This window comes from Vanessa atalanta, chromosome 1 (genome assembly GCF_905147765.1).
Source record: "Vanessa atalanta chromosome 1, ilVanAtal1.2, whole genome shotgun sequence".
Lineage (NCBI taxonomy): Eukaryota > Metazoa > Arthropoda > Insecta > Lepidoptera > Nymphalidae > Vanessa > Vanessa atalanta.
The window spans coordinates 3,173,901-3,199,099 of NC_061871.1; the positions used below are offsets into that span (position 1 = coordinate 3,173,901).

The 25,199-nt window shown below is 30.3% G+C and overlaps 2 protein-coding genes across 7 annotated transcripts in view; one reads left to right on the plus strand and one right to left on the minus strand.

The window, feature by feature from the left end:
- Window positions 1-387: 387 nt before the first annotated feature.
- Window positions 388-2,838, minus strand: LOC125064741 (proteasome inhibitor PI31 subunit). The gene is made up of 7 exons (XM_047671938.1): window positions 2,780-2,838; window positions 2,419-2,597; window positions 2,142-2,291; window positions 1,758-1,944; window positions 1,227-1,314; window positions 843-989; window positions 388-575 (listed from the first exon to the last, which is right to left on the minus strand). The coding sequence occupies exons 2-7, from the start codon at window positions 2,560-2,562 to the stop codon at window positions 440-442; spliced, it is 852 nt and encodes a 283-aa protein (XP_047527894.1). The 5' UTR covers window positions 2,563-2,597; window positions 2,780-2,838; the 3' UTR covers window positions 388-439.
- Window positions 2,839-3,615: 777 nt separating this feature from the next.
- LOC125066577 (kinesin-like protein KIF13B) overlaps window positions 3,616-25,199 on the plus strand; it is a 128,256-nt gene continuing 106,672 nt past the window's right edge. For all 6 annotated transcript variants that reach the window (XM_047674712.1, XM_047674726.1, XM_047674741.1 and 3 more), the window contains exons 1-2: window positions 3,616-3,813; window positions 6,837-6,924. In XM_047674712.1, coding sequence (XP_047530668.1) covers window positions 3,759-3,813; window positions 6,837-6,924 — 143 coding nt within the window. In that variant the 5' untranslated portion in view covers window positions 3,616-3,758. The remainder of the gene's footprint in view (window positions 3,814-6,836; window positions 6,925-25,199) is intronic.

Genomic DNA, 25,199 nt, shown 5'->3' on the forward strand with positions numbered 1-25,199 from the left:
ACCGGCAAGCAACTCATTATTTTCAGAAATTATATACATGTAATAATATACGCATTGACTTATATGTATACTACCAAGTTTACGTTTACTATACCAAATCGTATTATAATGGATTAAGTAAGGAAACCCCTAATGCCAGCGTGCGGCGCCATGACGAAGGCTTCACACATGTATATTATTTTGGTAATATTTAATTAAGTAACAGATGCGTAAACTTAAAGGCTTATTACGACATTTCGCCTAATAACAATCAAGTACTCAATCTCTAAGTTTGATACCGAAGCCTGAAAAAGTCAATTGAGTGTTTTGCAATAAGAACAGTCCTGTTACACGTACCTACACTTAATATCCGAAAAAATAAAGACATGTAAAAAATAACAAATAAAATAATATATCATAATTTTATTGATGAATACATAAAGATACAGAGGTTTAAGGATTACAAGAACATGTTATCATTAAAACCAGGGGGAGGGAGGTGGTCTGCGTCTGGTGGTGGTTGTCGTCGACCAGGTAGGGGAACAAAACCTGGAGGGCCAAATGGGTCGAAACGCGCTCCAGGAGGTACCGCACCCCTGTAAGATAAATGACATATATAATTTAAATTATTCTCATTCTATATTTTTTAAGTCAATTTAAAAAAACAAGACAGACAGACCCAACAAAGATTGGGTGACACTACATGAAAGGGATTCATAGGAATTCCTTCCGCTAAGAAGAATCAGATTGTAATACCTCATCTGAATGGCTTATTGTGTTAACATAGACTGTCGTGTTGCAGAACTCATTAAAAAAAAACTAGCACAACATGGTACCAATGTGTATGTTAACATGTAACCAACCGTGGTAGACCACCAGGAATGCCGAGTCCTGGGTTTTCAAGATCTCTGCCTGGACCAAATGGGTTAAAGAGCATTCCACCACCAGGTGCTGCAAATGGATCTAGATCAGAACGTCCAATATTCCTTAAGTTTGAAGGAGGTGGCTCCCTGAAATATAATGTAAATTTTATAATGACATTAATCATAATCAGACCACCTAATTAATTTTTAAAAATAAACATGATGTTGGTGATGTCTTTCATCATTGAACATTTCTTTTGTATTTGGTTAAATCACAACTTAATTTAAAGATGTACAATTCTTCTGCAAAGCTTATAAAAATAAATTCAATCAAACATATATTTTAAAAATTATTGAGCATGTTGAATTATTAAATTTATATACCACAAGTTGGGATTTTCAGGAACAGGTTGAGGCCGGGGCTGAGGTGGAATTCTAACTGGATTATCCCTATTATTGCTACGTGAATTATCTGTAATTAAATGAAGGATAACATATTAATTAAAATTTTGCTATGTTATTAAACTCATATATTATTTATATCGAGATTTAGGCTAGACACTTGTATTATTTTACAAATTCCTTTCACATATTTAAGTGTTTACAGAATGAAATTTGTTTCGTTTTCTTAGCTTGGATATATATCAGATATATATAAAAAAATTGGATTTTTGATATTTGTTATAAAAATCGTTTTTTTTCGAACCCTGTTAAATTTATAGAATTATTAACATCATCATTTACATAGAATAATGTTTCTTAATGACAATTTTCACTACATCATTTAATATAGGTGAATATTTTGTTATGATATATATAACATTTCACCTCAAATAATTTTTTTAAATTATATTATGTAATAGTAATTGTTTAAACATTATTTAGATTATTTTTTCTAAACTGAGATTCTCATACCTCTACCAATGGTTTGAGTTTGTGCCGAACTTGTCAGTCTATCAGTAATTGAATCAATCAAGTCTCTCTTGATGTTATGCATGAGATCTTTGTGATTTGGTAGCATTTTCTCAATTGAACCACTGGTTTCCTTCACTGTGTCTTCTATGTTTGATGCTATGTTGGATACAGCCAAATCTTCTGACCTCTGTTTACATAATGACAATATTGTAATTTATACATACACATTTGAATAAAATTACAAATAACAGATGATCACATTAAATATTTAAATAGCATACATAATATTATAGAAGTAAAAGAACAATAAATTTAGAGATTTTCAAGGAATAGTTTTAATTTTATTTCAAGACATATCTAAAATATGAAGAATTATATATTTACCATTAGATTAACAATAAGATTTCCATCAGTATTCAATCCATGTAAAATATACAATTTCTCTTCAAAAAGATACCGTAAAGTGTAGTTATCCTTATCATTCCAACCCGTTGGCAGTAGTTCACTTTTTTCCTCATTGCCAGACAGTTTTCGCTAAATATTAAAACAAATATCACATACAGCATGCATATTTATTAAATAATAGAAGAGACTAATAATATGTGACTAGTTTAGTTTTTTTTTTTAATTAATCAACTGTAATTGATACTTATGCTTATACCTCATCACCAATTCCAATACTCCGAAAACCCCTTTTCATTAAGTTCCAATGAATAAAAGCGACTATTATATCAGACTTTCTTTTAATATCTTTTTCAACAGTCTTAAAAGTTAAATCCCATCCAAATAATGGATCCGAAGCCATTTTTAAAATTCCGTGATTTAGATTTCACAAAATATCTGTAAATAAAAGTTTTAACAATTTTAATATATGTGACATTAGAAATTTATAATATTTAATCTAATTTTAAAAATGTACAATTATTCTTGATGATTTCATGAAATAACAATATTTACATTATTTCTACTGATTTATAACAAATTTTAAATAGTACAAGAATTGTTGCATGCAAAGTTCTTACCCCCTGATGCAGTGTTTATAAATATTAAATATATTTTTTTATTTACATGAAATTCAAAGAAAATTGAGAACTAATGTTTTTATTCATGACAGCTAAATAAATGTTTTTGACGTTGACGATCACAAAAGTCATAAAATGTTAAGTCACTGACCGTCATAGGTCAGGACGTGAGTGATTTACGTAAACTCTATAGAAAACTAAGTTTTTAAATACAAACATTTTACGGCATAATTTACTTTTACAAAATACTACATGAATTATTATTTCATTAATCCTTTTTAAACGAATAATGTTTCATTTTCTTTATATTAGTATTTATTTCAAAGAAATAAAAAAAAGTCTGTGAGTAAAATATGCAAAAGGCTTTTAAAGCTCGCAATTTAGAAATAAGCTAATAATAAGCTAAAAACATTAAATTTTACAAACATAGGGTGAATTGCATTGTATAAGATAACTTTTTTGTAGTTAATATAAAAAAGGTATCCGCTTTTGAATAAAAAACTAAAAATGTGATTATGGAAAGAATAAACTTTAAGCAGTAAAGTATATTAATGTTTTAAATTTATATTCACCTTCAGCAGATGAATTGTAATTTTAGGTAACACAATGGTATGGTATAATAAAAAATATTTATAGGCTTAATACATATAAATAAAGTTTAACCTATAAGTATATTAAAAGCAATTGTACTATTTTTTATAACCTTTAAATAAAGGCTTAAACATAAGTTTTTTAAATATAGTGTAGTTTGAATCGATATATTTTCAGTTTAGATCGGTTTTTATTTTAGCGATTTAGTCAAACACTATACTAGTGTAAAAACAATATGGCGGGCAGTGTCATCTTGGGAACGTCGTGAATATAACGTGAAATAATGAATTTTGTTGTTTTAGAATATGGGTGAATATGTGCAATAATTTATTATACTTAATTGTGGAAAGTGTTGTGTTTTAAATATATTTGTGTAATTTGTGTGAAAATGGCCTCGGATAAGATTAAAGTAGCTGTTCGGGTTCGTCCCTTTAACAGGCGAGGTAAGCTGGTTTTATACTGGTAATAAATAAAGAAATTTGCAATCGTACAGGTGACTGCGTGTGCTTGAGTTTATCTGCGTACCGAATGGGCAGCAGATAATGTGATTATTTATTTAGTGCAATACGACGACGATACGACTTTTTCATTACAATATTTATTAGTCTTGTTACGATATTAAGCTAAAGTCTTATATTAAAAGTATGAATGAAGAATACTCTGTATTCACATATTATGTGTTTATACCGTACAATCAATCCGAATATATATAATAATAGCAAGAAACATAATGAACATTGGAATTATTGAAAACATTGCAACAAAGATGCATATTATAAACGCAAATACCTTAAAACAGACAAACTATGGCTAATACTTGAAATTATTTTAATAATAATAAAACAATATCATATTTTATGTAATAATTGCATGATAATGTAGTCACTTGTTAAAATTGGTCATAAAAAATGTGATAAAGCATCAAAATGTTTTGCTTTTTTAGTTTTCTGAAATTATGTGAGCATATTTGAACTATTAAAACTTGAATAACACCTTGAAAATGAGTAACAAAATATGTATGAATGTGCTTAAAGATGTAAATACCATGCAGGTGCGATAATGTACTTAAGTGTCACACAAGGTGGTACTTTTACTAAGATAGCAGTATAAGAAATTAATACATTTGTCCTAAAAACATATATGTTCATTTATACATAAATTTAAGAAAATTATTAAGAAAATATTATAATCATTTGTATTATGTATTTAGTAATATGACATTATGTTTAAATAGAACATAATGTAATTTGATCCATATTTACTTTGTTTTTACATTATATGTTACACATGCAAGACCTATCTTATATGAAATAAATTAGCTTTATTTAAAAATAGCACAGACATTTGACATTAATTAATGAGAAATTATACCATTGATAATTTTCCTTATCAAGGTGCTGATTATACATACTTTAATAAATATATATTGTTCTTATAAAATTATTCATATGATAAGTTAAGTGAACATGTTCTTTCATACATTCTTTGTTATTCTATTCCATTAATTCATATAAATGTTAAGTTTTTGTACACAATAAGTACTTTTTTAACAAGTAAATTGTTGTGAAGCATAAGGCTTGGGTTTTTGATTTTAATATGGGTTAAATATTAATAAGTTAAGTATCTCTTTATTATTATAGAAGTAAATTGATGGAAACCGATGTAATTAATAGATATTGTAATTATTGATATTTATAGAAAAGCATTTTCATTATTATTTACAAGTTTTTTTTAATTAAATTTCCTATGTTTTGATTGGTTCAATAGACATACACTATCATATGTATATAAACAGAACAACATGTTACAAAACATTTAGAGTTTTTTTAATAATACTTTGTTATGAGTCACCCATGAATGACTATTAATGAAAATATAGTTTCTCTAAGATAAAAACTTAGATAAATATATTATTTAAGATTTAATATTGTTTTTGACTATTAACCAATGAGATCTAAATGTAAGAGCTGAATTCCGTTACTTAAGCATTTGTCTAAACCAGTACAATAGTCTAGTACAGCTAAAACCGGATTTGAAAAAATCGGTGCGGACACGTCGCACCGATCTCCGTTGAGTCATCATACAAATCGCGAAGTTCGAAACTTGTTTGTTTGTTTGTCTTACGTTATCCGAGCGACATGACGGCGTGATTGATAATTTCGCGGACAATGTTTAGATTGGTTTGTTTAATAAAGGCGTTACCTTATTACGAAAGATAATAATGTTCGTACTTTTGAGTATTATAATATAAAAATTTTTTTTACTCGTGTTACTTAACTACGCAAAAAATTGAAGTACGGCGCCGGAAGTGAAGTCTCTTGTATTCAAATTTATACTTTCAAAGGATTGTCACATACTTTGTAAATTTGTTTGTTACAAAACGTCTATTATATGATATTGTCATCGAAATATATATAATGTTTTTTAAATTTTGTGTCTTTGTGAGCTTAGCAAAAGCTAACACTAAAATACAGCACAATAATTGCAAACTAATAAAATTAATAATCGCGTCAACTTTTTATATTCTGGAAATAAAGGTTTTATTGTTCATTGAACTATATCCTTCTGACGTAACATTGGATATTCGAACAATTTTTTTTTAATAGATGTATCGCATCTAATTCATATACTATACGGAGAAAATTATATTATATAATCTAGTTACCCTTTTTAATTATTCTTTCTTTAGAAATGACATCATAAAACGAATTATAGTTTTTTATAATGTTAAGTATAAAATGCAGTGTAGCAAAAATGATTAAAGAGACAAATAAATATGTACGATTGTTTAAGTTATGATAAACGCTCTTCCGCATTACATCATCGATGTTGTCGAAGTTTGTGCGAATAGCGAGCTAGTGTTAATAATATAATGCCATAGACACATGTCACAAAACACGATGCAAACTTGTTTTTTTTTTTATCACACGAGCCTTTTAGTATAGTTTCTGTGAGTTTTAGGTGTATATTTTGTTTTGGAATACATTGTCCCTAAGGCTGTATCAAAGGATTATGCCCTAAAACCTTCGGAATGGAGGTGGCTCAACTGCACATATTTAGCGTAATCTCTTTACTTAGCATATTATGTTAAAAATGTATAACATGTTCTGAAACATATATTTCAGAATATATGTTTTACCTACTTTTGGCGGATAAGTTTATATCGGAATTTTGTATATCTTTATCATTGATTATATTTTATCAAGTTTTTTAGCAATTTATAGTGTTTATAACACTGACTTTTTGAAAACGATTAAGAAATAAATTGATTTTATGAATTTAAGCAGACAGACACATATACAGGGCTACATCGATTTATAAAATAGAGACTAATGTAAACGATGATTGATCAACTAAAAATCAAATAAAAATCGTTTACCTTCAAATAAAACGAAATTGTATTGCGCTTTATTTTTATTAATAACGTCCGAAACCCTGTAACAAAGAACAAATTATTTTGTTTCAGAACTCGAATTAGGGACACAATGTGTGGTGGAAATGGAAGGACAGCAGACTGTCCTACAGTATCCGCAGTCGACTCACGACAAAGAAAGGTATGTTTCGTTCTACAAAATACAGATATCTTAACAATTTTCCAGTTGAATTACAAATCCTAACTTTTCTTTCTCTTTTTAATCGAAAGTTTTAAGTAGACTTGGAACTTTCGCGATGTAGGTATATTAAATTGTAATCTCTTATCTTGTCGATTTAGTCGAATAATATATAATTGAGTTGTGTAATAAATTTAATTACCAAAAATTTGCTTATTTTATTTGTCGAAGAAAATTGTATGTAGCCTTAATTCGACTAGTTTTAATTAATAAATGGAGTAGGTACCTGTAAAAGAACTGAAAAATGTCTTTTGGAATAATTTGTATTGTTATTAATGACAATATTTTGAAGAAACTTTTTTTGTAAATCTTCGTCGAAAATAAATAATTTATAAAAATGTACCTGAATGTTATACTATTTCAATATGATGCTACTCTTTAAATTTCTGAGAATTTACGGTTCCACATTTTGGCGAGTAACAAACATCAATGCAAATATTCTTACAAACATTTGTTATTCTAGATCTAGAGTCTAGACAAATCTTTGCCGTTGTGGGTATTCTGTGTTATTTAAATATGTGAGTGGCACACGAACACCTACTTCCGACATGACATTGAAATGTTAGTGTAAATGATGCAATAGATACGCCTTTATATATTTTTTATATGTATATATATGTTATACTTTCGGTAGCTGATGTAGCTGTTACGTTTTTCTAAGAGGTAAATTTTGAAAAGTATATTCTAAAAAAAGGAAGGAAGGAAGGAATCTGGTTTTAAACGGAATGAATTTTCTGGCTTCTCTGGTTTCTTTATAATAGAATAGCTCCAAAAATATTTAACTCTGTATGCTGACGCGAGTGAAAAAAGATAAATATTTATTTTTGTTAAATGTGCATCGTTTTAAAATTACAAAATGTATGTTTTTAACTTACATTTCAGAAGATCTTAATATGTAATAAAGATTTAGATATATGTATTATGACCTAATATTACAATCTCGCTATGCCGTGTTTCCAAATTAAATTAACCCATTGTTAATTATTCAATAATAAGGAAATGCTTTGTTGCTTGAACGGATTTCGTACAGTTGATCATAATGCTTCAATGATAGAAAATAAAGAAAGCGCACGTGCAACTATTTCATATTAATGAAACCAGTTCAAAACAATTAAATCTGCGATTCTTCAGTCCGTAATCAATTATAAAGCTGATCTCATTGAATCCTTGTCCTAGATAAAAAAAAATACAATAAATAAAGAACCGAGGAAGAGGCGATATCTAACACGACAAGGCTGATGTGGCCTAACTACCATTTTTCGATTTATTTATTTATAGCAGCAAAATACAGAACATCCTTATGGCCATATTTTGCTGGTCACCTTCGTGGTCATTTTTGTCCACAGACTGAATATATTAACTGTTTCTTATATTAAATATGTGAAAAATACTTACGCTGTCAAAATGTTTAATCCGTTAATGCCTATATTAAAATTATATTTAATGTTCTGTACAAAATTGGAATAATTTGATCCATAATAAGGTTTGGTATTAAATAGATATTTTTAAAATATATCTACCAGATACTTTTGTTTATCGATATAGTCTACTAAAACCTTCAATTTCGAGTAATTTAAAAATGAATGCCTAATAAAACTTTACATATAACGTAATTTCAAATAAATTCGAATCATGTAATTAATGTACAAACATAATACACATGTTTTAAGTTACGTTTTCTATTCTATTCGTAAAATTATAATAACCTTATCTTTTTACAAGGCTAACGAAATTAAATATTCTTCATAAAATAGTGTTCAAAATCATCCAGATAGCCGAGACGCTCTGATTGGCACGCCACCACGCCGTTTTACGCAAGCGACGCGCGCGCATTTATTATGAGGTACAGTTTACCGAAATATAAAACATTACGAACTATGAGTACAATCGAAAGACGCACTTAAATGTAATAAATAAATAAATAAAGCGCATTTAACTTAGTGCACGTTACAGAAATAAAACGTTGTCAATGATGTTGGACACGAAAATGGCCTTGAAATTTTACGCTTAGCGTCTTTAAAGAAGTTTCACTTCTAAAATGACATAACAAGTACATTAAACACAATAACCTATATTTATTTCGTAGATAGTTTTTCATTACTATTACTATTTTCCGTTTTAAACTTTTCCCGTGAGCCGTGTGTGAGCCGAGATGGCCGAGATGGCCGAGTGGTTAGAACGCGTGCATCTTAACCGATGATTACGGATTCAAACCCAGGCAAGCACCTCTTAGTTTTCACGTGCTTAATTTGTGTTTATAATTCATCTCGTGCTCGGCGGTGAAGGAAAACATGGTGAAGAAACCTGCATGTGTCTAATTTCATTCTGCCACATGTGTATCCACCAACCCGCATTGGAGCAGCAAAGGGAGAGAAGGCCTTAGCCCAACAGTGAGAAATTAACAGGCTGTTATTGTGTAATGTGTTTTAAACTTAATTTATAAGCGTACAGTTATAAGTGGGTCGAATAATAATAGCACAGTTTATAACTTTTGTATCATACGCACTGGACTTCTATAGTAATAGAAAATGGATGTTCTTGCAATTTATTCAGAGAAAGGCGATCTGCAATTTAAAGCGTGTTGCGTAAATCGTTTTGTAATAGATACTTGTCTAAATGTCTCACTAAACGAGTTCCAAGTTATCTGATAGCATTAGTACAAGTTGTTTTATTATTTTATTCACTTCTTTTTAAATAAGTTGGAACATTACTTTGTGAATATAATTTAGAGTGAAATCTAATTAAAAAGTTCCTTAGTGATTCGAAAACACGATATTTTTTATAAAGATTCGACGATGATAAATTCAAACAAAGTAAATCCTATCGTATTGTAAGGACCAATTTTGCGATTGATTTTGTTTAAAATAATATATTACGGAACTACAAAATACATAACTTTTACCTAACATAATATATATGTATATTTTTTAAACATAATTTCATCTTCTTTTTTAATATATATGAAAAATAAATAATTCTTGTTTTAAAAAAATAATGATTTAATAATAAATACATCAACGGTATGCAGAATAAACGACTATAAATTAATTATTTATATAATATTGCATTAGTCTTATATACGTGTACTCAACTTACATTACGTAATCATTGATAAGTAACACCGGCTTATCAAAATTATTAAAATTTTATAAGATTTTCCAATCCCAATGGATATTCTGAGTTTCGTGTTTCTGGTATTATTTTTAAATGTTGAATAATCTGCGGTCTTATTGCGGAGGTACGGCGGAGTTTGTTCACTCTAAATATTCCGTTTTCCGCCGCTCCGCCGCGCTGCGGTGTCGCGTAATAAATTACTTTTCCTTGGTGTAGGCAACGCCTAGTTGTAAAATACTTCTTTGTCGAAGTTATACCGAAAATCTCATTTCAACTGGAAATTTTATATAATTCAGGAGTTTATTTCAAAAATTTATTCACTGTTGTTTGTATACCACATGAGTTTTAAAAAATAAATTTAACACCCACCCACCCAAACCTTTCAGCTCAGCCGGTTGAAAGGAATTGTCTTTAAATTCAGTCGCAAGATTCAAAACCCACACAGAATGCGTGAAACAGGTGAAGATAAATATAACCATGTAAAAAAATAGAATTTATATGAAAACTAAATAATCTGTATTATACACTATCAAGTGTGAAATTTGTTTAAAAAGTGGAATTATGACGACTAAGATATTGCCGAGTTATCAAAATAATTTGCTAATGAAAAAAATGCGTTATTTTATCAAAACAGAATAGGATAGTGAAACGTAGAGGAACAATCGACGCGAATGGAATTTCATTACCCTATTTTTATCTGGTATATTTGTTCGGTAGTTCGACTTCTGACTTTTATTGAAGTAAAGCGAATTTGCCTCGCCGATGCCAACGGAATTAATGAAATTAACGAAAGTTGTAAGTCAAAGTCGTCGGAGTCACGTGTCGGGCAATTGAAAGCGATGTCGTCCTATTGATTGACCCAAATGTGCCTTTATAGATATTTTTTTTAGTTTTCATCGATCAACATCGCTGTTCATATTCTTCAACTTCACAGACATTTGCCTGTGTGCGATTTTAGTCGAAATTGAAATGTCTGTAACTGATTTATGATACGTCGCTTCGTTGATTCTATTTTATTCAAAGGAAATGCACTGGGATATATGAAAATGTTATTGCAAAACACCACTAATTAGAGACACGAATAGAGAAATTAGTGCAAACTGTGTACCGATTTCTCTATTTTGAGACCTCGCAAAAGTTGTATTTTTTTAATTAAAAGTTTGATTTTGCTCTTGTGTTTTGCATATGATTCTTACAAAATAGGTTGTCAATTGAATGAAAAAATTATTACGCTTGTAGACTTATTTTCTAGCGATTCTCAATTGCCTTAAATTGTATAAACGATTGCATAGTTTCGCAATCACGAAGTGTTTGAGTTTATTTATTGTCTTTATTATAATTCATAAAAACCTTGACCGTATTATTCATAAAATTCTGTAGAAATTGCCTTGAATTATTTCATATTAGCCAGTTTATATTTTAAATAGTGTTTATCTTGCAAATCGATAGTAATAACATAGACAGAAATCGGTCTCATCTGAAGCTACTTAGTGAATTAAGCTAAATTTAGTACTTTGCTATTGAAATTAAAAATATGATTTGCATCTGGTTTATTGTGTAAACAGCTTTACTCGGGTACTTCGTAGTAATACATATCGTGATAATACGTTTTAGAATTTCACACCCATTTGTATTCGTAGTTGTGTAATAGATACATTACATGGTTAGTATCTGAATTTATGGAAGATATAATTGGTATATAAAGTATTTCATAACTAGTAAAGCTTATTATAAAATGTCTAATCAAACGTCTATACTGATTTTTTTCTTATCGGTATTGATTATTCGATAACGACGTGACTGCATTCTTTTTACAGGCTTATAATGCATCATATCATGTCGATAAATATAAATATGATTCCATAGTTACATTAATGAATATATTTCATTAATGTATGAATTACCCCAATATATAGGTAGGTATTGTCTTTTAAATTATTCAAGAAAATTATTTAGTTTTTTATACTTATATTTTATGTATACAGGTCATTAAGTCAAAACTATCGAGTACTGAAAGAAAAAGAAAAAAAACGGTAAAATATATCAAACTCAATAATATGATTTTTATCTAAGGATGAATTCTCCAGAGGTATGTTTCAACGCGACTATTCGTCGATTCTCAGAGCTCTATTATATCCAAGATATTCGTTGTAACCCGTGCCGATGCCGGATATAAACCGAATGATTTCATCTCCTCCGAGGGTGCAGATGAACGAACTAATAAAGCCGACTTTATCAAAATTGCTTTCGAAATTTCGAGATGGTTTGGTAGAACTTTTTGCTATGGTAATTAAATAAAAAACAATTGATTGTAATCCTTTTTTTATAATAATGAACGCGTTTTTTCTGCTAAACTATGATAAAATAAAAAACGAAACTGTTGTCTATAAAGTTTACACAAAATACATTTTGTTACCTTTTAAAAACAAATTTTAGCCTATTAGCACAGGACGTCTATTTTATTTATTCGTGCTGCATTATTTTTTATTTATGGCCGTGACACTGTAACTAAAACAGTAAAATAAAAAATGTGAGAATTCATTCATTTAATAGCACTGGTACTCTACAGAGAAGTCCGTCTTTTAGGCTATCAATGCACGTTACAAACATATTTTTATTAAGTAATGTAGATCGTTTAAAAAAATATTTTTCTTAATCGTTCAGCTTTCGGTTGCTGAAGTACCAAGTAGTATCGCCGTTGGCTAATAAATAAATAAAGTTACGTATAATATAAACGTCGATTTATTGCGTTTCACATATTTTTATTATTAAAATACAAAATATTGTTAATTTTCTGAAAATCTATAAAAATAACACGTAACTCTGATCTGGTATGATTTGTTATAAAGTTAATGTATATACTTTGTGACAGAATACAATTTCAAATACAGTTCTGAAAATAATAAAACGGAGAATATCTCATATTTCGTTGCACAAAAATGGTTCGAGCCGATAGCGAATACGTAGAAACCGCCAATAAAAGTAATGGGCATTAGTGTCTTATTTAAATCATCTATTTGTGCGAAACGTGGGTGTGCAGTGCCCGATTCGACCTTTTCCTAACGGTTCGTCGTGGGATTCAGATCGTAACCAGCATTTAACATAATTGTCTTATACGGTAATGCTTTGTTCGTTCGAAATGTCCTTTCTTATTTTTAATTTATTTTACTCATTACTAATGGAAACAAAGGAAACGTTGAACGAAGGTTTGTAATTATTATTGTAGAATTATCAACTTACATTTCCTATTCTCATTTTTATTTACATAGAAAAAGAAGAATTATTCTATATTTTACTTTATACTACAATATAATATAATTATTTTTTATGAAATGTTAAAGCGGAACCGTTATGTTCTAATACATGATAGAAACGTGTAGCTCCACCGTCATTGAGTAACTACAGTTTTTTTTTTATGATATCGGTAGGCGGACGAGCAAATAGGTCACCTGATGGTAAGTGGTCACTACCCCCATAGACAATGGCGCTGTAAGAAATATGAACTATTCCTTACGTCACCAATGCGCCACCAACCTCGGGAACTAAGATGTTATGTCCCTCGTGCCTGTAGTTACACTGGCTCACTCACCCTTAAAACCGGAACACAACAATACTAAGTACTGCTGTTTGGCGGTAGAATAACTGATGAGTAAGTGGTTCCTACCCAGACGGGCTTGCACAAAGCCCTACCACCAAGTAGACTAACGTATGCATGAACTAAAGTATGGATTTTAATAATAATTATTAATATAAACATTCTTATTTTTTAGTAGCAAACTTTTTCAAAGTAAGGCTATTAGCTTGCAAAATTGTTGTTGGATACTAATGGAACACGCTTAGGTTACACTTATCAGTCTCTTGCAGGTTCAACAACCAGGTTGATATTCAAAGAAAAAAATAATTAATGCAATTAATATAAAGTCAATTACGTCTACAAATTAACAGTTATTTTAAATTCTTAGCTAACTATATATAAGATAACAAGTAAATAATTACATTCATAAATGGCTAGCGATAATAGAGCACTATGTTGCTGATTTGCGTCGAAGTGTGCAACAGAACACATACAATATATGCATTATTCTAGATTATCGTCATAATCTGTGTTACTGTTGTTCACTTGGGGGATTTATTTCGTCATAAGTGTCGTAATCCGCGATGTTCGTAACTCGAAAAGCTACTGAATTTCAATAAAATCAATCCACTCGTGCGTGCGTTAGATGCACATATATATTGTATTTCTTTCCTTCGTCAAGACGTCTGAGGGTAATATTTACTTTAGATAATATTCTGCACGATTAATGCCTTTGTCGAGACGACTGAGCTTAATATGTATTTGCTTTAGATCGGCAGTAAAATATCTGAAACTGTAAGGTTAAATTTAAAATTCACCAAAAATTTCTTTTAATTATTTTTTTATTTATACATATATATCATTTAGATAGATTTTTACTTTCTATTTGATACATTTGTATTGTTTTTGTAAGAACGTTTCCATAGCTACAGCCGCGAAAAGAGACAACTTTGAACTTATTTTACCAAATTTATATAAAGTGACTGACTATATCTTTTAGTTTTGCTTTTCAAATATAATTGTATTATTTCAAACACAATTTTATTTACAGTTACGTATGGCAGTAGAAAAAATATATATGTATGTATGGATATGAATAAAAATAATCTGCTAATTAAACATTACAATTTACAAATAAAGTCCGCGTTGAATAATTTTATTAGTCATCTTTTAATTCCGATGTTTTTAAATTAACATATTACGGAGTGTTCAAATGTACGCATATTGTATTTGAATATTAATTCAATATACATAATTGAACTAATTCAGAGATATGTTGTTGATTACATACCAAATTTTTTCAAAATGGCCACATCATTATTTAAATAGAGATGTTTCATAATCTATGCTGAAGTTTGATTTAGATCTATTCTTAGTTTGCCCGCAATTTATACTGAAACACACTAATTGCTGCTTGTGCATAATCAAACATTCGGAGTGAATATTTGCAGGTGAGGAACCGTAACATAAATTAATTATACTTACAAGATAGCAAAGTGTACGTGATCGCAATTTGAACGTTCTAAAACAGCGAGCAATTGCGATAACGCAAAATATTATTTGCTAATTTTCATTTATAATTTATGTCGAACTACGAAAATTTGATTTAACATCGAATGTGATGATGATATCAATAGCGTCATCAGTTGGCAAATGTGCTTAACAATCGCACGATCGACACGATTTTGTTAAATTGTTGTTATACCTAAACTAGTCTAAATCCGTTAGTTTGATACAGATGGTTATCGTTGAAACAATCTGTTACGAACTAAAACGATTTCATAGTTTTCACTGATCCCTGACCCACTTGTGAGTTGCGGAAACATAACTAAGATATTAATTACCTTATAATTATAAGGAATATTCGGTTATATCAATATGCATGTGATGTCCTCCTGAACGATTTCGGTCACGGCGGCGATGTGTGTCATATGTGTGTGCAAATATATGTGCACTCTATTCCCTCACGCTCATAATCCGATAAGTCTTGTTCGCATTTTAAAGTTGATTTTTATTTATCAAATTTGTATAATGTAGCGTACCTATTCTATTCTACGAGAAAATTAACTTCTATGGCATGTTTTATTAGAATCCGTCCCGTTGTATGAGCTAGATTAATTAACAAACCTCCAAACAAGTCTACTTATAATTTTAAATAATTTATATTATGTTTATATTAAAACGATGAATCTTAAGAAATTATGTAGCCGTTGCTAAATTTCATTGTTTATATTTATAAAAACAATTATCAAGATTTAATTCGTCTAAAAATATTCGGTTATGAACATAATTTTCCTTTTCACGTACAATGTACTTGCCCTAAGCTACTGCCTTCATTGATTCCAGCCATGTTTGTTAGTATAAGCCACGATAATGCTGGAAGGTAAAAGATAAAAGATAAATTATGGGTCAGCCCCAATCGATAAGATTAAAAGAGTGACGATGTATTGATAAGACGTAAAAGCATGTGTATTGTGAGTATAGGTTTTACATTGAACATTAAGACAGCAAACGTATTTAAAATTCATAATGTAAGTACTAATATGTACGTATAATAAATGTTAATTTTATTTTCTTCCTATGTTGATCGAATGTAACAGAAATATATTGGGAACATTAAAACAAACAAAGAAATCTATTAAATGTTTTACGTCTCGTAAGATTTAAATTTGGAGCAATTCAAATTTTGCTAGCAACAAAATTTTGTCATCAACTAGAAATAATATGTTAATTGTATATCTTTACCATCGTGTTCCAGGCTAGTAGTATGAGATGGGGTGTTAGGGATACGAGGAATAAGAGCACACTAAGGGATTTTTGTTAAGCGCACCCATCAATTGAGCACATAAGCTGCTCAACCATGCCGTATGAGAGCTGGCAACCAACCCACCAACAATAGCATTCTAAAGGAGGATTAGCGTCTCAATAGGCGGGTCGGCCATTAAAGTCAGCCCAATATATCCACACAGCTTAAACACTATACCAAAATGGGATATGGGCCAGTGAATGATGATTTGTTTTCCCTTTATTAGTTTTTTTCTTAGATAACGCTGCGTCTGTCATGCTTGCCAAAACCTTACCTATATCCAACGACACTGTTATTATGTTACGTTGATGTCAAAAATAACTACTAATTTTATGAATTACAAAACAATTTTCGATTAGTATAGAATTTTGTTAATTGACATAATTGCACAACTTAACATTTAAATTAGCATTGATTTAAATTTATAGTAACTATTAAATGCAGATAGTATTACCACGGTATTAAAACAGGATTTACATAAGTGAACATTTTGATTGCTTATTTCCTATGATACTCACGAAAACAAGGTAATTTATGAAGTTATGGTAGTATTTCCCATTACAAAATGCATTTTTTTTTTTTGAAACGGTTTTACTGCAATTAGTAGGAAGTATTTTTATCCCGGACTTTAGTGTCTAGACATTTAAAGTACGTACAGCAGTATTTTTCGAAATATTAATTTGTTCGTTTTATGGACATTGTTTTTTTTTTTTATTTTATCTTCTAAGGGCTACAGAATAAAATGACAGTCAAAAAATACATATTATTACATTTTTAATGATGTAGACACGACATGCGTTTAATATTAAGTACCAATTAGCGTCGTGTCCATGACAGCACCAAACTTTTTTTTTGTTTAGTTTGATTTATTTAATCTATTTAATTTTTTTTAAACAATTTCAATGGATGTAAATAATAGAACGGTCGGTAAAAATATCATAATTAGAACGAACACTGCAATATGCAACGAAAATCCATTTTGTTTCTGCATGCACAGCGGAGTCCCCATTCTTCGCATTAAAATAAAGTTACGGAAATTTTTATTCTAGCTAAAAGAAATTTTGTGACCGTAGTCAAAAATATTATCTTTAAAATGATCATTCTTCCACGCAAACCTAAAACCACAATTTCCAATTCTTCATTACGTAATGTAAATTATATCACTAAGAAGCAGTCTTGACCTGCAAATGAAAGGAAAAACAATAGTCATTCACTTGATTAAAAGCTGGCACAGAGGTTTCATCAGTAATACAAGAAGGATTCTGTAATTCGGTCTCGGTGAAAATGGTAATGGGAAGAACCATGTCGTCCTTATCGTAAGAAGTAATATGTTCAGGGGTGTCTAAGACACGACAGGAAGGCACTGAATAAATACTTTATAGAATACAGCATAGCAGTCAACAATTTAATTACAATCACCAGTTCATTTTCATTCATCTGTTAGAACAATGCTCTAGTCGTTCATTCAGCCGTCGTAGACTTAGTTTCAGAATTATTTATACGAAGTCGTAACAGACCTCTTTCCTTTGTTTAAATTCTTTTGTGCTCTTTCACTTCGCTTCAATTGTCGAGAAACATCCACATCAATCTCCATCGCAGAGATAACTATTTATGAACTTATACATTTTGATTATGTGTCATTTGATTTTTTTTAGTAATTAACTAGGAATTATATTCTAGTCATGCTACTTTTTTTCAATTTAATTACGAATCTAATAAATACCTTATCTCTTTTTCGATTGCCTAATTGATTGATGTCTACACCAAATCTTACAGAAGTTTTGTATTAACAGGCCAGCATTTTTGTTGTGGCATAAAACCTTTCGCATTTATGAATTAGCAAGATTATTATAACAAATATAATGTCCGGATGTAGTTTTATTACACGTATAAAAGTGTGAGCAGAATGCGTGGCGGTTGTCGGTAACCCTGGCGGATGTGTGCTCATCAAGTTGAGTGCTCAGATACAGTCCTGCCTCAATATCGCAGTGCGGTGTCTCCTTTTACCGCTGCTCAGAAAATTCAAGTTACACATCAGGTATTTGGTGTACTGAAAACGTTTGTTACTAATAATTGCCTTTTAGGATCAATAGTAAGTAAGCAAATAAATTGCATACTATTGTAATTACTTACTTGAATATTTAACGTTATAGTTACTCTGGGTTTATTTAAAATTTTGCAAAAATAATTATATCTATATATGTACAATATTTATCATTACTTTTAGCCTTGAGTGAATTACGTAGGTTCTATATCGTAAATAGACAAAATTGATTATAGCAACGAAATGAGATCACCTTTTTTGTTTAACTAAAAAATACATTGTGAAAATTTTTGTCGGTCAATGGGTTCAAGGTAACCTGTTAGATAAATTGCCAAACAAAGCGGTCATTAGTCGCTCTGTTTCGACAGGCGTATTGCTTTTATTATCATTAATTACAACTTTCTCATTTCATTTAGTATTTAACTCAACCATCGGTTAATCTGAAATTTTAAATTGTCTTTGGCTGAATAAAATTGTCATTTGTCAACTAAAAGCTGGTTTTTGTATACTTTATATTTCAACGGTTCGGATGAGTAAATAAATAAACAATTTTGACCTTGACTTGATGTGACATTTTTAGAGGTCGTGATCTAAAAAAATATGCTATTTATTATGAATTCGTGAAAACAGGCGATGTAAATGACGGCAAATTATACAAACTTAAAAAGTAAATTATAAATTAAGGTGGATATAAGCTAATGTTGTAAGTGGAAGATGATATATTTATATATATTTTTTTTTTATTATTAAAAAAAAGTTTTTACAAAAAAATTAGTTCTCGCCAAGCTGGTATGCTTTAAATATATCTTTACTCTTCCTCTCATTTGAATATAGAATGCGGATAAAATTTTGGACTTGTGAAAGTTATTATTGATAATTTACTTTTATTTACTGATATTTATGATACTTACGTAAAGAAAGTTTTAAATAATATTCTTGTTCTTGACTTTTGTTCACTATGAGGTCCTTAACCATTGTGATGCATTTTTAGTGAGATGTTCTGCGTATACCAGCGATATTTTCTTTGTTTGTTTGTCTTTCAATATAAATGTTTTATGTGAACCCTTGTTGTACCCTTGCAAAGCCGGTTCGGTAAGCTACTATAAAATTATGCAGGGTTTTTTTCGCTATTCTAATCGTTGTTATATATTTAATTCATGGTATAGATCTGAATTTCTGACAGATTTATTCGTCGTTCCGTGTCATACATTTAGGTGACAGCCACTTGACATTACAGTGTTTGCGGTCTGACCTGACCACACGCCGCAGTAACTTCAAAACGTGCGATGGAAAATAATAGTTGTAATTTATTATTCATGTACATTTGCTACATTTTTAAGCATTTACTTTATTTGTGTTATAATTTTATTATATGGTTATTATGATTATGGTTATAATGCGTGCTTAACCGATGATTACGGGCTAAAACTCAGACTAGCACCACTGTATTTTCATGTGCTTAGGAAAACATCGTAAGAATTTTTTAACATGTGTATCCAACAACCCGTATTGGAGCAGCTTGGTGAAATAAACTTAGCCTACCAGTGACACATTCACAGTAAGTAGTAATAATTATTGTGATAGTGCCTAAGTTTCTGATTCATACCTGTTAACGGATAGTAATAAGGCTGGTGTTATAGAGATCATTTAAAACATTAATATGAACTTGGATTTTTATAACAGTTAATTATTTAGTATGATTTTCCGACATCAATGAAAGTTTTGCATATCTTACTATTAATGACCGTTTTTTTGTTCTTGTTGGAAAAACGCTATAACGGTATGTTGGACTCGCCTGCGCTGAGTACGCCAGAACACCCACTAAAAAACCAGTGGTACCCACTTTGTCCCTTTGGGCGTATCACGGGATCGCCTGCTCATGTTACCGTGGCTCCCCGATGGTTGGTCCATGCGGGTGTCCAAACTTAGAGGGGCTCTGGGGTAGAACTCTTTACTCGGACTCCTTCTTCTTCCACTTCTTCTTTCTTCTTTATCCACTTGGTTAGCGGAGGCATTTTCCTCATGCTCCCGCTCCGCGGTCTCCTTCCGCGACAGTTCTTTTATTGATCCTCATCCAGTAGTAGATAAAAACATTATAAACATAATAAATATGCAGCAAGCAAGAAGCTTTAGAGTATTTTAATACAAAACCGTTACACATCTCCTGTCAACGAAATTGCATCTTGATTTCATTGATTGCGTTGTAGGTAACTACTTCCATGGCTTAGATTTTATATTTAAACCCTTTTCTACGTATGATTTTTATTAAGTACTTACATATATTAAATATGTGTATTTTTTTTTGTTATCTACAATATTATTAAAATACTTTAATATTTACAAAAAGCAACACTCAATGACCTTGATTGAATGCATCATATAATGAATCCTTTAATCCATGTTATTATATATGTAGATTCACGAAGAAATGCAGTTCACGCTCTAGACATTTTCTTAATTCATGATTAATTAGTAACTAAAGTGTTACCGTTAGCTGGCGCAGTGCAGCGTTGTAGCGAGCTAGCAGTAATTTCGTTCAGCCACGGCGGGTCGTTGTACTTGCAGCGAATACTGCATAACTTACATTACTTGATACTTAACCTTTACACGACAGAGGTCAAGTTAAACGAGTCTCGTGCTTAAACATGGTTTAGGATCTTGTAGTTAAAAACAAATTTAGAATAGTGAACTACTCCAATAATCTAAAAAATCTTGGATATAGAAAAGTGTGAAAAATATTCGTATCGTACTGGCAATTCAGCTGTCTCTGTTAGCTCGGCGAGTTTTATCATTTCTCCAGGATATCTGTTTCAAATGTCAAAATATTAGTTACGTATCAATAAGTCAATGTTACTTTGATCAAACGTTACAAATATTTTCAGATGTAGTCAGCCTTTTATTTTCTTTACCGTGACCGGGTTCTCATAAATTAGTTTCTTCAATAAATCCTCTAGACACATATAAGGTAATATATGATTAGAAGAATAGTTCCTATTGTTTATAATATATAATAAAGTACATATTTTATAAGAGTTTTTATATGATGTATTTAACGTAAAGCAAGATTTATTTGGTAGAGTTTCACAACATGCAAATAAAACACGAAATGAAGTAATTATATTCCTTGTATATCACGCTTTCACCAAAACCGCTGAGTGCAGTTTTTAGTGTTCCGCATCGGTTTATATAAAATGTGAATACTTATGTTAGGACATACTTTGTATATGTCGGTACCGAAAGCTTTCTACTTGATATTTTTAACATAAACAAAAATGAAATAGATTGTAGTCTAGTGTGCGCAAACACAGATATACACTCTATCTCTAATGGTCGAGCATTATTGTGATGATAATGCGGCGAGGCCGGGGAGATTAAACCCAGGACCAAATACTACCTGCTTTATAAAACACGATACATTTATTGCATTAACAACAATTCTATAACATGTATGGATTGTGAAAAATTAGTTTGTAAATTTTTCTATAGAAAATTTGCCAAAACGTAAATTTTATTCTTCTGACAAATGTTAATCGACTCTAACACGATAAAATATATTTTAATAAAACATAGGTTTGTAGAAAATTGTAATTATAATCTAGACCTAGAGGTAGAAAAATAAAATGTTTGAGATTCGATTCGGTACAGTTACCAATTGCGAATACAAAAATTCGAGAGCGATGTTATTCGAATAATAATAGAAGAATAAATTCGCAAAGAAATTACTATTGAAACAGGAGTTACGAAAAAAGAAAATGATTTAAACTTAATAATTTTAGAACAATAAAATACATTAGTTACTAATAAACAGTGTGATTCATGATTGATATGTAAATTGCTGATATGGAATGAATTTCCCGTCGTTTGCGATAATTCTGGCTCTGGTTGTTCGTCATAATTATATTACTGAACGTGTTACCGCCATTGACTTTATTTTATTTCGTTTGTATATTTATTTTATATTTTTTGTCAGAGGTAGACAGATTGAATAGGTCACCGGTCAATATTAACCAACCAATGCGCCACCAACCCTGGGAACTAAGATATTATATCCCTAGTGCCTGTAGTTACACTGGCTGACATAACGGTTAAACCGTTAAACACAACAATATTAAGTAATTCTGTTTGGCGTTGGAATATATGATGAGTGGGTGGCACCTACACAGACGGACTTGCGCAAAGCCCTACCATCAAGTGTTATTGTATACATATTATTGTTATATATGTAGGAATATGTAATAATTTGTATATTATTTAATTAGTTGATGTTGTATAATTGTACTTCACCTATATTAATTTATACAGAAGGTGTCCTTTATACACAAACTTTTTGTCTTTGGTTTTTTTGAAAAAAGATTTGCTCTAAATAGATTTTCAGTTTTATCATTACGATTTGTATTGTAACGTCGTCTTAATGTTTCATAGTATTTGAAAAGAACGTAATTACTTAAATTAAATGAGTACTTTTTTCTTCAACTCTACAAACATTTTTAATTTTGTAAGACTAAAAGAGCTCTGTAGGTTTTTCTATCAAACATTAACTGCTATGTCTTAGTGTGAGTAATATTACCTGTCTTTACAGAAAGCTCTAGCGCGCTCGTACAGCTCTTTGAAAAAAGAGGATTTTTAAATCGTCTACCTAGTTTTTTCTTGAAACGGAATGTAGGTCACGGCTGGATGTGTAGGTATTTCCACCAAGTAATGTGTTGACGTGGTTTGATTACCATAGTACATGGAATCGTACTCTCATTATTAAAAGGGGTAGGGAAGGTGAGCGCATTTATAATGAAGACTCAAGTCCTTACATCAACTAATGAGTTTTTTAAGCGAATAAAATTATTTTTAGGGTTTTTATATAAAAAAGTTAACGCCAGTGAATGTCCCACTGGTGGACAAGGGTATCTTAACCTGTTACTGAAGACGTTTATTCCTACATTTTATCTCAACATACTGTTTCGCTATATCTTCGTGAATACATATCTCTTTCATTTCTGTTTCTAATATATCTTTTTACCTACGTGTTTGTATTAATCATTCAAAAATCTTGTATTAAACATTTCTTGGTACATACAAACTTAAACAAAAATTTCATATTCACATATATGCGATCAACCTAATGTCTGGATTTCGTTGCAGTATTGAATACACAGGTACTCAAACTGGTGAGGTGCTATAACAAAGTAGTATCCTTTGGACCGATGTTTGCCTCAACGGGAGACTCCGCAAGTGACATAATAATGTTTATGTAGATGTGTACGTAAACAAAGGTGTATTCATTTTTAATTAAATATATTTTTGTAACTCATTGTTCCATTAAACGACGATCCGATATAAAACTTTTATTACAATTGATATCGGCCTACTAATAATGTGTTAAGAAATAAAAATTAAACTGTGCGTCACTGCAAAGCATAATACTTATAAACGCAGATACAAAATTAACTCACGATATACATATTTAATTTCGAATTTTATAAATATGAAGTACTGCGTATTTTTAAAATTATTTAAATTTAAAACAACTATTTAATTGAACTGCTGATTTTAGGTGATACTATGTTTAAATAACGAAATATTTTAATAAATATAATCTATTAAAATAGATCACTAATTGTTTACTTGTAAAGAATATATACATAAATGTTAGTTATATATCGTTTCTTTAAAAATAAATGTAAAAACAATTCATCGCATATAACATTCATTTGTCAGATTGCCGACGTTGGCTAGGATCAGCGACTATCAATAAGCCTCCGATCGCTTCACTGGAGAAAATGAATTCCGACAGTAGCCGTGCTCCCACGGGAATGTACTTGTTACTATTAAATGCTCATTTGTTTTCAACCCTTTACCATAGTTTTATTTCAGTTCAAGTATATAATTTTGTAACAACTTACCGTTTTCTTAAAAAGGTGAGGTGTTATTGGTGATATAATAAGTAAAGGAGAGAGTATTCTCTGTACGCTATTTTTGTACCTACAGCGGTTAGTTTATACTGACGTTGAATTGTATAAATAGTTTAATAATTAAATTATAAAAAAAACGTCCGCATGACTTAATTTCGGTCATGGTTAATAACACGGAGTGCGCATGTCGATAGTACACATGTATCTGTACAAACATAGATAGTCTCTCATAATTCGACGGGACGTCAATCGACGAGGGCTTAAATCAAAATTGGTTATCTGAAATCTTGCCATTCTAACCACTTGACCAACGAGGCGGTTGTCCTAGCCTATTTTCTTTTTAGTAATGGGTAATGTTTTTACATTTGCATGTATTTTTGTGCTTGGTTGACTACTAGGCGTACACATTGAACCATCTATTATATATTAAAATAATCGCTTTTTACAAATTGAATATGTATGTTTACACGCTACATATATCAAAAAAAACATTTGTTACAATTTTTGTCTGTCTGTTTGTTCCGGCTAATCACTGGAACGGCTGGACCAATTTTGACGGGACTTTCACTGGCTGGCGATAGCTGATGTAATAAGGAGTAACTAAGGTTACAACAATAAATTTTTTGTTAAATTCAAACGCGAACAAAGTTGCACACAGAATTGGGCGTAGCTAGTTTTGAATAAAATCGAGATGCCATTATTTCCTATGTTTTTGATTGCTATTGTATTTAGGTTTGTTCACTTCAAAAATGGAGTTTGAAATATACGATTTCTTTT